Raw genomic sequence first — 12,234 nt, 5'->3', positions numbered from 1 at the left:
TCCCCCTAGTAGAAACAACACTGGAGTTTTCCTTGTTTCAGGCCCAGCCATGTGGAAATTGGACTTTTTCCCAAAATTCTGGTGGAAAGATGCCTACTCCTGGCCAGAGGAGGGTGGGGTTGGTCATAGTATAATAGGAAGTTGGAAGTTCTACCTACAACTTTGTGTTTGGAGAAGTTTGGGATGTGATGGGGAGTGCTCTTCCTTGGCAGATAACCACCATGGCATCATCTCAGAAATAGTCTCGTTTTTTGGCTTCAGTGTCTTTACTCAGACTACCTTCTGGAGCTCTTCTCTTTCCCTGGATCTTGTCTCCTTACTCTAAACCTAGCTGGCATATGCGATTCTGTCCTTGAGACTCTTCTAATTTCCAAATGTGCTCATCTCCGATCTGACTCTGAAAGCCTGTCTCCAGCTCTGGCTGCTTTATGCTGTGAGTAACCACCCTGCTTTTCTTTGCTCATGCTGTCTCCTCTGCTTGGAATGCCACTTCCACCTCCATGGTATCACCTACTGAAATCCTCCCTGGTTCTCAGGGCCTGCCTCCTCCATGAAACTTTTCCCGAGCCCCCCAGTCATACCTGATGGTTCCTCTACCTTCCTCTGCACTTGTCCTTCTCCTATAATGTTTGTCACTGGATGCTCTTGCTTTGGGATAGAGTCACGTACATACTGTGACTTAACGTTCATTTTTTTTTCTTTTATCTTTTTTTTTTTTTTTTTTTTTTTTGCTTTCAGGTGATAAGCTCATTCAGTTAGGAGCCCTCTCCTATTTATCTTTGTATTTTCATATTTTCAACTGTTTTAGCATGTTTGTCATAGGTACTCAGTATACATTGAGTTGGATGTATTGTTAACAGGCTCTAAAATTATTTTAATTGAAATTAGTTCCAGAGGCTAAACTTGCCCCTGTCCTATGGTCTTAAAGTAAAGGGATTCTGCCTAAAGGAAACCAGACAATCTTAAGAGCCTTATTGTTGAAATGTGAAAAGTGCAGAAAACCCAAAGATGAAAATAAAAAGCATTTCACTGTCTAGGCATTGTCAGCATCTAGATGTTTATTACTGGTATGTGGTTTTGAACCATAATTGGTATTCTGTTGTATATACTCTCATATTTTGAGAGGTAGGCATTTTTAATACAGATTGAGAATAAGGCTTGCTGCCTATCCCAGAATTTTAAGTTTTTAGGGCTTCTGGTTTTCAGTATTTTTCATTTGGCAAATGTGAGACGGGTGTGGAATTAGGCAATTCAGAGTCTTCTGCGCAGATTTGCCTTTTGAATTTAAACCAGCTGGCTTCACTTCTAAAAATATATTTTTGTACCTCTTATAGCTCTTCCGCCCTACCCCTCCCTTGCTGTGGCGGAGCATTATGTTCAAGCTAATGCCTGCTTGTAAGTCATGGGCTTAAGGCCTGAGCCAGAAGGAACAGTGGAGATAAACTCACCCACTGCCTTGGTTCATAGATGAGGAAGTAGAGGCCCACAGGAGGAAGGGCCTTTGTTCTAGCTATTAAGTTAGACAACTATGGTAAAATTTTGATCAGCTGTAATCCTCCATTCTAGAACGTTCTAGTTCTCTCTTTTGGTAAAGGAAAGGTAAATAGCAGCTGGATATGCAGGGTTTTTAAGACCAAAAAAATTCAGGGATTCCTTAGAGATGTCCAGATTCCATTCTGATCCCTGTGTCCTATATCATTATTGTCTTATATAAGACCTGCCCTTGAAGACATAATCCCACATTCTCGGGAAGGAAGTCCTCTTGGAAGGATGAATAAAGTAATGTGCCATCACCTTGTCTTTCCCAGGATCTCTGGGGAACAGCACAGTGTAGTTGAAGCATTGGCTTATGACTGAGATAATGAGGCCACTCAGGTTTGGTTTCAAGCTCTGGCTTTGGCCAAATGTGAGGGTTAGCTACCCTGTTACCCAACTTTTAAAGCAAAGTATTTGCTCGAGGTCACAGAGCAAAATAGCAGTGTTCACACATAGACTTATCACTCTTACTCCAAGCCCTTAAGCACTCTAATGCCTCTCCACTGCCCTCCACCTGAAGTGGACCTTACACTTTCAAGTTCCCTACTAGCTCTGAAAGTCTAAGTGGGTGATCACTGAGCCTGTCCCCTGGTTCCAACTCTTTAGCCTCTCTGGTTAACTGACTCTCATGGGACTGGGGGCGTGTGATTGCAGTCACCGGAAGAAAAGAATGCGACAGCTGCAGAAGAAAATAAAGAATGGAACATTGAACATAAAGCAGGATGACCCCTTTGAACTCTTCATAGCAGCCACAAACATTCGCTACTGCTACTACAATGAGACCCACAAGATCCTGGGCAATACCTTCGGCATGTGTGTGCTGCAGGTGGGTGATTTCCTCTAGCCTGTGATTGAAGGCAGAGTCTTGAGGGTTGCTTGGGCTGCCTGGCTTTCCACTGGAAACAAATGTACAGTAAGGAGAGGAGAGTCCCATATTCCCTATCCCCAAGTATTATTAGTGGAAATCCCGGCCACTTTCCAAAGTACACTTGGTTACTTACCCCATATAAAAAGAGAATTTTCTACTTAAATCAACACTTGTCTAGAGACACAGGAACTGTAGTGATGGATTGTTATAACTGGTTTTAACTAGCTAAAGCTGATAAAGCAAATGCCAGAGACTTTGCGTGCCTCTAGGACCCCAGGTCCTTATTGGCGTTCACCAAAGACTTTCTTGTCCAGTGAGCAATAGGACTTGTTTTCCAACTGGAATACAGACCAAAGCACTTAAATGTCCTGTCCAGAGTGCCTGAGTAGCATACCCACCATGAAGGCCCCTCTCCCCCTTTCTAGCCCTTAAAAACTCCTCACTTTATCTCTCAGAGACTACTTGGTGAATTTCTGCACTGGTGTGTATTCTCTTGCCTGGCAAGTTAATAGACTAAGTGTCACTTTGTGTGTGTGTGTGTATGCATGTGCGTGTAAGCTCTGGTGGTCTTTGTTTTATTTTGTTTCTTTGACTCCTGTGCCACCTCCCTTCCCCATTCTCCCAAAAAAGACAAGACAAAATTAAGCACAAATCCCCACATTCATTGTGTTCATTATATACACCTACGACTGTGCCCTTTATTATGTCGAGTTACATACCTCAGAAAATATGGGTTGTCTCCTGTACTCCTGGCTTACTTCCCACCTTGGAGATCAAAAAAGAGGGCGTTTTGCCTCTTTCACCTTTACTCAGGGGAATGCCCTGGGTGATCACTGATTCGTAGGGAGCGGTCTTCTGCTTGCTGCCTTGATCAATTGCCTGAGTAATGACTCCTGGGAGCAGTAGCTCCCCCATGTGGTATAGTTTTGTCAAACAGGTTTGGGCTATAAATGTCAGAAAATGTAAGATGTTTCTGAAATTCAAGTGTGAATCAATGAAGGTTGGAAAATTTGTTTCCAAATCAGATTTTATCAGAGAGGTTTTTGACATATAAAACAGTGTCTCTAATAAGAGACCCATTTTTGGCATATAAAACCAGGTATTCATATATTCGGGGGCTCGGTCCTCTTCTGTGGTGCCCCGTGTGTGTATCCTGGGAAGTCAAGGTGGGAAGAAGTACGGTCTTAGCTTTATGCTCTGAAGTCGTCTTTTTGCCTTATCACCTTGCTCTGGTTAAGAGTCCCTTGGGTTGGGCCAGGTGCGGTGGCTCACCTGTAATCCCAGCATTTTGGGAGGCCCAGGTGGGTCGTGAGCCAAGATTGTGCCACCGCATTGCAGCCTGGGTGACAGAGCGAGACTCCATCTCAAAAAAAAAGTCCCTTGGGTTGGTATTCGCATGAATACCCTTTCTCACACCCCCTTCTTCCAGGATTTCGAAGCCTTAACTCCAAACTTGCTGGCCAGGACTGTAGAAACAGTGGAAGGTGGTGGGCTAGTGGTCATCCTCCTACGGACCATGAACTCACTCAAGCAGTTGTACACAATGACCATGGTAAGCAACTGTTTTTTTAACTTGTGAGGGTTCAAGTAAATCTGTTTTGGCTGTGTTCTGCTTTCTTTAAAGAATTCCTGTTGGGCAGCTCCAGTGAGTAGCCAGCACAGCCTCAGGGCTAAGAGCTCTTTGATTTTAACTAGTGAAAAAGTCACTGCAGTTAAATCTCAGGGTCCCTGAGTGTGCCTAGGAATCTCTTAATTTCACCTTTGTTTTCAGGCATTTGCAAATTCTACACCAGTGAGATTCAGATATGATGCAGCTTTTATGTAGTTAAGTTTTCTGGAATAATACTGTATAAGGAGCAATGCCAGTGCCTAAATTTGTGTATTGCAAAAAAAAAAAGGACCATGTGCAGACTCCTCACTGGCCCTTATCCTAATGGATGACTAAGGAACATTTGCTAGTTGTACTCCCAGTTTGGCAAGAATTTCAACTCCAGCAGATATTCTGTTCTCCCAAAGCAAAAGACACTGAGGACGTGGTGAGGAGTTAGGGATATGTCTCACTGATGCAGAGCTGGTCTCCTCTCTCTATCAGTGTTGCCAAGTCAGTGTTCAGAGGCAAGTTTTAAGTCATGCCCATGCCCAACAGCTCTGTAATGGTGGTCGGCTTGGACTTGGTCTGATGAAATGAACTTTCCTCAAATCTTAGGGGCTGTTTCTTGTCATTACTTCTCCCATCATCACTTGCACTACAGCCCTTTTGGCCTCCTCGAACGTCCTCGGGCATGCCCAGCACACACTCATGCTAGAGCCTTGACACTTGCTGTTCCCACTGGAATGTGCTTCCTCTGGACCTCTGCCTGGCTCACTTCCTCATTGCATTCAAGTCCTTGCTCAGATATCACCTCATCCGTGTGGTCTTTCCTCACACCCTGTTTACAGTAGGCAGCTCTGCCTGTCACTCCTTAACCGGCTTTATTTTTCTTCAGAGCACTTGACAGTTACCTAAAGTTATTATTATTATTCTGTCCTTCTGTACTAGTCTCTAAATTTCATTGGAAGGCTAGGCACAGTGGCTCACGCCTGTAATCCCAGCACTTTGGGAGTCTGAGATGGGCGGATCACCTTAGGTCAAGAGTTTAAGACCAGCCTGGCCAACATGGTGAAACCTCATCTCTACCAAAAATACAAAAAAAATTAACCACTTATGGTGGCACACACCTGTAATTCCAGCTACTAGGGAGGCTGAGGCAGGAAAATCGCTTGAACTCAGGAGGTGGAGGTTGCAGTGAGCTGAGGTCACGCCACTGCACTCCAGCCTGAGCGACAGAGCAAGACTCCGTCTCAAAAAGTAAAAAAATAAAAATAAATAAATAAATAAATAAATTTGATTGGAACAGAGAGTTAGTTTTCCTTGCTGTTACTTTTCCAGATCTTAGAAGAGTGCCTGGCATTTAGTAAGCATTCCTTAGATATTTGAGAGTGAATGAATGACTTTGTGTTCACATCAGTTTGTTCTTCCTCTCTCTCTTACATGGCTACCTACTTACCCTTCAGGCCTCAGCTTATCTCAGAGAGGCCCTCCCTCATTACCCTACATAAGTGACCCCCACTTGCTATCCGTGCAGTCTGTATTTCACATGTAGCATTTGCCAAAATGTATATGTATCTACTCATTTTTCTTCCTCCATTACACTCCAAGTGCCATGAGAACAGAGATCATGCTTTGTTCACTAGTGTATAACACAGCATATCTGGCACACAGCATGCCAGTTTTATGAAATGAATATAACTTAGGATGCTAGAAAAAAATGTGGAAAAGTGAAAGATTTTAATAAGTAACATTGCATACGGTGTCTGATCCCAGTTTTAGCAAATACCACTTGGCACAGCAGGGTGTGTGGGAGTGATTTTGTTTCCAGCAAGATTGCCCATGTCTCCTTGGATAGAGCTTTGTATTTGGACCCTGGTCCTCAGCACTGTTTGCATGCCTTTGTTAATGGATGTTGTCTTTCTTTGTTAGGATGTGCATTCCAGGTACAGAACTGAGGCCCATCAGGATGTGGTGGGAAGATTTAATGAAAGGTAGGTCTATAGTTCCTCCCAATTGTGGGGCAGTCACATTGGGAGGGATATTTTTATCTTGGACTCAACGGAAAGCTTTGCTTTTGCATTGGGGAAAGTAGTACAAGATTCCAAAAATGATGAAATTCTTGACAGCAGCAGCAGTTGTGAGACTAACTGGAAGCAGTGAAATGTAGTAGAAAGTTGGAGCCAGGAAACCTCAATTTTGTCTTGCTGCTGGCCCTGACAGTTCAGTTAAACCAAGTTACTCTCTCTGGCTCTTAGCTTACTCATCTTTTAAAGGAGTGATTTTTCTGGATCACTGTTTCCCAGAAGATATTTCATAGAACACTAGTTTTTCCAAACTTTTAATTATGGATATGACATATTGGCATAGTAAAAATGATAAGAAAAATATGGGGGGTGGTGAGATGTAATTAGAGGCAGAAAAAGGCGACAAAGTGTTTCTTCCGAGCAAAGGATCACCCATAATTTCAAATATGATACACAATTTGTTATCTGAAATTAAATATTTATTTATTTATTTGTTTATTTCGAGACGGAGTCTCACTGTGTTGCCCAGGCTGGAGTGTAGTGGCGCAATCTTGGCTCACTGCAACCTCTGCCTCCTGGGTCGAGTGATTCTCCTGTATCAGCCTCCCGAGTAGCTGGGATTTCAGGTGCCTGCCACCACACTTGGCTAATTTTTTGTATTGTTATTATTTTTTTGAGACAGAGTCTCGCTCTGATGCCCAGGCTGGAGTACAGTGGCAGGATCTTGGCTCACTGCAACCTCTGCCTCCCGGGTTCAAGCAATTCTTGTGCCTCAGCCTCCCAAGTAGCTGGGATTACAGGAGCCCACCACCATGCCTGACTAATTTTTGTATTTTTAGTAGAGACAAGGTTTCACCATGTTGGCCAGGCTGGTCCTGATCTCCTGACCTCAAATGATCTGCCCCCGCTCCGTCTCCCAAAGTGCTGGGATGAGCCACCGTGCCTGGCCATTTTTTGTGTTTTTAGTAGAGGTGGGGTTTTACTATGTTGGCCAGGCTGGTGTCGAACTCCTGACCTCAAGTGATCTGCTCACTTCAGCCTCCCAAAGTGCTGAGATTACAGGCGTGAGCCACTGTGCCCGGCCATAGAACACTAGTTTTTTGAGAGGGACTATGTGAGGAGAATTTGACCATATATGTCTGGGAAACACAGATACTGTTTTTCCTTTATGAAGATTTACCCTAGCCTGTTGTAATCTCTGAAAAGTCTTGCAGCAGCAGGGACCTGTTTAACTGATTGTTTCCCAAATTTATCTTACCACAGGTGTTTTTGGCGGGGTGGGAACACCAGTTAGCACCCTGTGAAACGCCTTAGGAAAATTTGATCTAAATCAGTGGTTCTCATCTGGAGCCATTTGGCCCCCTGGGGACATTTGGCAATGTCTGGAAATGTTTTGATTGTAATGACTTTGGGAGGGTGGTGGTGGGTGCCGTGGGCATCCAGTGGGTAGAGGCCAGGGATGTTGCTGAACAACCGGTGGTGCACAGGACAGCTCCACACCAAAGAATTATGTGGTCCGAAATGTCAGTAGTGCTGAGGTGTAGAAATCTGAGCCCTGATGAACCCTGGGGGCCTTTCTCATTTTAACCATCTGTGATGCACTAACTCAGTAGAATGAGCAGATCAGGAGGAGCAGCTGTGTGCTACTGAATACAACAGAAGCCTGTGAAATCCTTTTCTTGCAATGGGAGGATGTTTGAATTTTATAGTCAAACACATTTTTTTTTCCTGCATGCAAGAACGTTTGTATTGTATTTCTTTGGGGAGCTTTCCTTTCCCCTTGTTCCTTTTATTTCTTTTTCCTAGTGACAGAAGGTGAATTCATTTGTGTTTTTTCCCTGTGTGACTGGTGATCATATGGGGTTGGGTTTGGAATTCCCCATTTAAGGATAGCCTGAAACACCTCAGTGCTAAAGAGCAAGACTGGGAGGATGAGGGGAGGGCCCCATGGCCTAGGGAAGAGTGGCAGTCATGCACAACAGGAGGGCTTATAATTAATCTCCTGGGATGAGTTCTCGGTTTTCTGATTTGCTGTTTAAAGTATGTTCAGGTGCCTTGTGGAGGAGGTGCTGAATCATCTCACGCTGCTCTCCAACTGGGTTTTAGCTTTTTCTGGCTTTCTTAGAGACACTTGGGGCCACATGATTTTTTGAAGAAAAGTTATACTCTGTGTAGACCTTGCATGCCCTCTCCAGCACTTCATTGCAGCAGTTTTGTTTCTCAGGTTTATTCTCTCTCTGGCCTCTTGTAAGAAGTGTCTCGTCATTGATGACCAACTCAATATCCTGCCCATCTCCTCCCACGTTGCCACCATTGAGGCCCTGCCTCCCCGGACTCCGGTGAGTCTGTGCTGGGGTCCAGGAATCTGGGGGAGGCTATGTTTTCTCTGTTGTTCTTCCTGTGGCAGTGACAGACCTTCCCCTTCTCCTCTCTCTGGTAGGATGAGAGTCTTGGTCCTTCCGATCTGGAGTTGAGGGAGTTGAAGGAGAGCTTGCAGGACACCCAGCCTGTGGGTGTGTTGGTGGACTGCTGTAAGACTGTAGACCAGGTGAGTGTGGTGCTCAGAACTTCCAACACAAAGGTAGAATATAGCATACGGAGCGCAACAGAAGCCAAGGTACGTTGACCCAAGACTCAGACCCTCCCTGGAGAAGGGGACTTTTCCCCTTGCTCGTACTCGTGTGTGCTCAGCAACAGTAGGGCTATTTCATGTTGTCTGAGTCACAAAAGAAGTCTAGGGATTACCCCCTCTAGTCAGGGGACAGATGGAGCAGATGAATTATTGTTTTTTAAAAGACGGAGTCTCGCTCTGTCACCCAAGCTGGAATGCAGTGCCATGATCATGGCTCACTGTAACTTCCAACCCCTGGCCTCAAGCAGGGGTTGAGGCCTCAACCTCCTAAGGTGCTGAGATTACAGGCATGGTCCACTACATCTGGACAGATTACATTGAAAGAGGAATCCTCTCACCACTTTTTCCAAGAGTGGGCAATATACCTGTGTTCTTCAATTTCAGTTAAGTTTTGATAATATAAAGTTTTTGCCTATAGCTTATTCAGAGGTGAGAGGAGAACTTGAGGCCCCTAGTCTGGTATTTACCCTGGTTCCAGTGTGAGGCCTGATAAGGGCCAGGCCCTCTGGGGTGATATGTACCTGGTCTTTGAGTGCAAATAGCAGGCTGGGTGAGAGCTACCAGGATGCATTTCTGTGCTCACCGAGGTGGTCTGCACTGGTAAACTTGGCTTCTCTGGTAGTTCCTGGGCCATGATGGGAACTGACTGGGTACAGCCCAGAGGTCTTTGAACTGTCAGGTGTGTTCAGGGTTCTAGGTCAGCTTGAGCCAAATGAGCAACATGGGTTGCTGCCCTTGAGAAGGAAGATAGCTGCAGTGACACCTCCCACTTAGGGCTGAGTCCCAGCAGGCTGGCTTCCCTTTTCATTCTGGAAATACGATCAGCAGCTACATCGCTCTTTATGCAGCTCTGGCTGCAGGGCCTAGGCTTTTTTGATTCACTTCCTGGTACCCTCTTTATCCAAAAGAGAAGGAGTGAGCGATAGGATAAAGCAGGAGAGACTGATTCTAGTTAAGTAGTGTTATAAGAAAACAAATGGCCTATGACCAAAAAACAAGAAGTTAATAGAAAAAGAGTACATAAAAAAATAAGAAGTGGTGTTTCCACTTGGCAGTTTCACTCTGCAGAAACAACTGCTGTTAACAGTTTATTATGTATCCTGCTGCCTCTTTTTTCATGCACATAAATGAATTAAATGCAAAGGGGTCACACTACAGAGTGGAAGTGGTCCACTGTGAGACATTTGGATTGTTTCCAGCATTTCCACTATTAGAAACAGCGCTCTTAGGGGATTCTTACAGATAAGTCTGTGGGCACTATGTTTAGAATACGTTTCCAGAAGAGAAATTGCTGGATCAGAGGTTGTGTGTATTCACATGGGTGTTGTACCAGTTGATGGAACTATCCAGTGTGTGGAAATGCCTTTTTCCCTACACCCTTGCAACAGTGATTCCTGTTAAACTTGTAAGTCTTTACCAATCTGATATGAGAACATAGGACCATTGTTTTAATTGGTGTTGCTGCTTTAATTAGAAGAGAGGAGGATACCTCCTTCATACAATTATTGGTCATCTGTTGTTTTGTTGTTGTTGCTGTTGGTTTTGTTTGTTTGTTTTTTGTTTTTGGTCAGCCAGTCTGCTTGTTTCTTCTGTCCACTTTTTAGTTGGATTTTGGCCTTTTTTATATTGGTTCTTCATTTTAGGATGCATTTTAGTCTAGATTTGGTACCTTTCTGTTATGTCATTGGATTTTTCAGAGTTTATAACTTCCATAATATAAAACAAAAGGGTAAAATATAGCCTTCAGGCAAGGCCAAGGTAAGTAGGACCTGGATTCCCTTTGAGTGTTTTCATCTGGAGAAACTCTGGCTTCCCGAAGCCTCTCCCCTTCCATCTACCTTGGCCTGTGTCTCTTCAGTGTCTTCTTAGCATCGTTGCCTAGGCAGACTTCCTCAGGACCATCTGGCCTTCCTCCCACCCTCAAAGACATATTCCCAGCACAGATCCAGCTGAGGAGCAAAGTTTGGGCCCTAAGTAGTTAGTGGCTCCTGTCCTTCAGTGTCACTGGCATCTTGCTTTTACTTCTAGGCTCTCCTCTAGGCACTGGGGCCCAGCAGTAGACAAGAGGGATGCGCCTGCTTCATGGAGCTTGCCTCCTAGTGAGATGAGACAGTCAGTAAATGAAAGACATGAGCAGATCATGTGGTGAAGCAGAAGATGCTGCGTACAATGGGGAAAAAGAAAACGTTGCAAAGAGGGATAGGGCATGACAGATGAGGGTAGAGTGCTGCGGTTCTACATACAGGGAGCAGGGGTGGCCTCATGTAGGAGGTGATTTTGGAGCCAAGCCATGAAGGAGGTGAGGTGAGGAAACAAGCCCTGTGGCTCTTGGGGAGCCAGTGCTTCAGGCAGAGGGAGCAGCACATGCATGGGCCTGGGGTAGGGATGTCCCTCTGTGTTCCAGGCCTGGCAGGGAGGCCGAGGGGCTGAAGCAGGGTGAGTGGGTGTGGAGGAGGAGATTTTTGGAGGATCTTTCAGGCTACTGGCAGGGCTTTGGCACTTACTCTATAAGAGATGGGAGCAGTGGAAGCTTTTATGTCCATAGTGTCCAGAGGCATCCCTAGGCTGCTTCTTAAGAGGATCCTATGGCTGCTGTGTTGAATATAGACTGGTGGGGTGAGGATGGCAGCAGGAAGACTGGTCAGGAGGCTGCTGTCATGATGGAAGAAGGATAGGGTGGTGGCTTTGAGCAGAGCAGTAGAGAGCAGTAGAGGAGGATAGTGGTGTAAGGAATGGTAGGATTTTATATATGTTTTGAAGGTAACAGGATTTGCTGACGAATCAAGTTATCAGGGAAGAACTGAGGAGACTTTGGCCCAAGCAGTTGAACAGTTAACTGAGATGGGAAAGACTAGGTGGAGGAGGTTTGGGGCAACTTCAGGCGTTCAGTTTGAAGTTTGAGATCTGTAGTGTACAAATGGGAATGTGCAGGAAGCAGTTGCATGTGTATAAAAGTCTGGTGTGGGTCAGCTGGGTGCGGTGGCTCACATCTGTAATCCCGTCACTTTGGAACGCTGAGGTGGGCGGATCACGAGGTCAAGAGATGGAGACCATCCTGGTCAACGTGGTGAAACCCTGTCTCTACTGAAAATACAAAAATTAGCTGGGTGTGGTGGTGCGTGCCTGTAATCCTAGCTACTTGGGAGGGGTGAGGCAGGAGAATCGCTTGAACCCAGGAGGTGGAGGTTGAAGTGAGCTGAGGAGGTGGAGGTTGAAGTGAACCCAGGAGGTGGAAGTTGCACCACTGCACTCCAGCCCCTGGTGACAGAGCGAGACTCTGTCTCAAAAAAAAAAAAAAAAAAAAAGTCTGGTGTGGGCCAGGCGCCATGGCTCACGCCTGTTAATCCCAGTATTTTGGGAGGCCAAGGTGGGCGGGTCACCTGAGGTTAGGAGTTTGAGACCAGCCTGGCCAACATGGCGAAACCCCATCTCTACTAAAAATATAAAAATTAACCGGGCTTGGTGGCACGTACCTGTAATCCCAGTTAGGAGGCTGAGGCAGAAAAATCGCTTGAACTTGTGAGGCAGAGGTTACAGTGAGCTGAGATCGCACCACTGCACTCCAGCCTGGGCAACAAGAGCA

General features: G+C 45.3%; 1 protein-coding gene across 1 annotated transcript in view; it reads left to right on the top strand.

The window, feature by feature from the left end:
* The window catches only part of NAT10 (N-acetyltransferase 10), a 42,381-nt gene that overhangs the window by 4,462 nt on the left and 25,685 nt on the right, over nt 1–12,234 (top strand). Inside the window, exons 4-8 of the mRNA XM_010358361.2 lie at nt 2,191–2,362; nt 3,834–3,956; nt 5,925–5,986; nt 8,244–8,358; nt 8,460–8,567. Coding sequence (XP_010356663.2) covers nt 2,191–2,362; nt 3,834–3,956; nt 5,925–5,986; nt 8,244–8,358; nt 8,460–8,567 — 580 coding nt within the window. The remainder of the gene's footprint in view (nt 1–2,190; nt 2,363–3,833; nt 3,957–5,924; nt 5,987–8,243; nt 8,359–8,459; nt 8,568–12,234) is intronic.

This window comes from Rhinopithecus roxellana, chromosome 15 (genome assembly GCF_007565055.1).
Source record: "Rhinopithecus roxellana isolate Shanxi Qingling chromosome 15, ASM756505v1, whole genome shotgun sequence".
NCBI classification, from domain to species: Eukaryota; Metazoa; Chordata; class Mammalia; order Primates; family Cercopithecidae; genus Rhinopithecus; species Rhinopithecus roxellana.
Note: the sequence above shows the minus strand (reverse complement) of the source record. Positions and strands in the feature narration are given on the sequence as shown.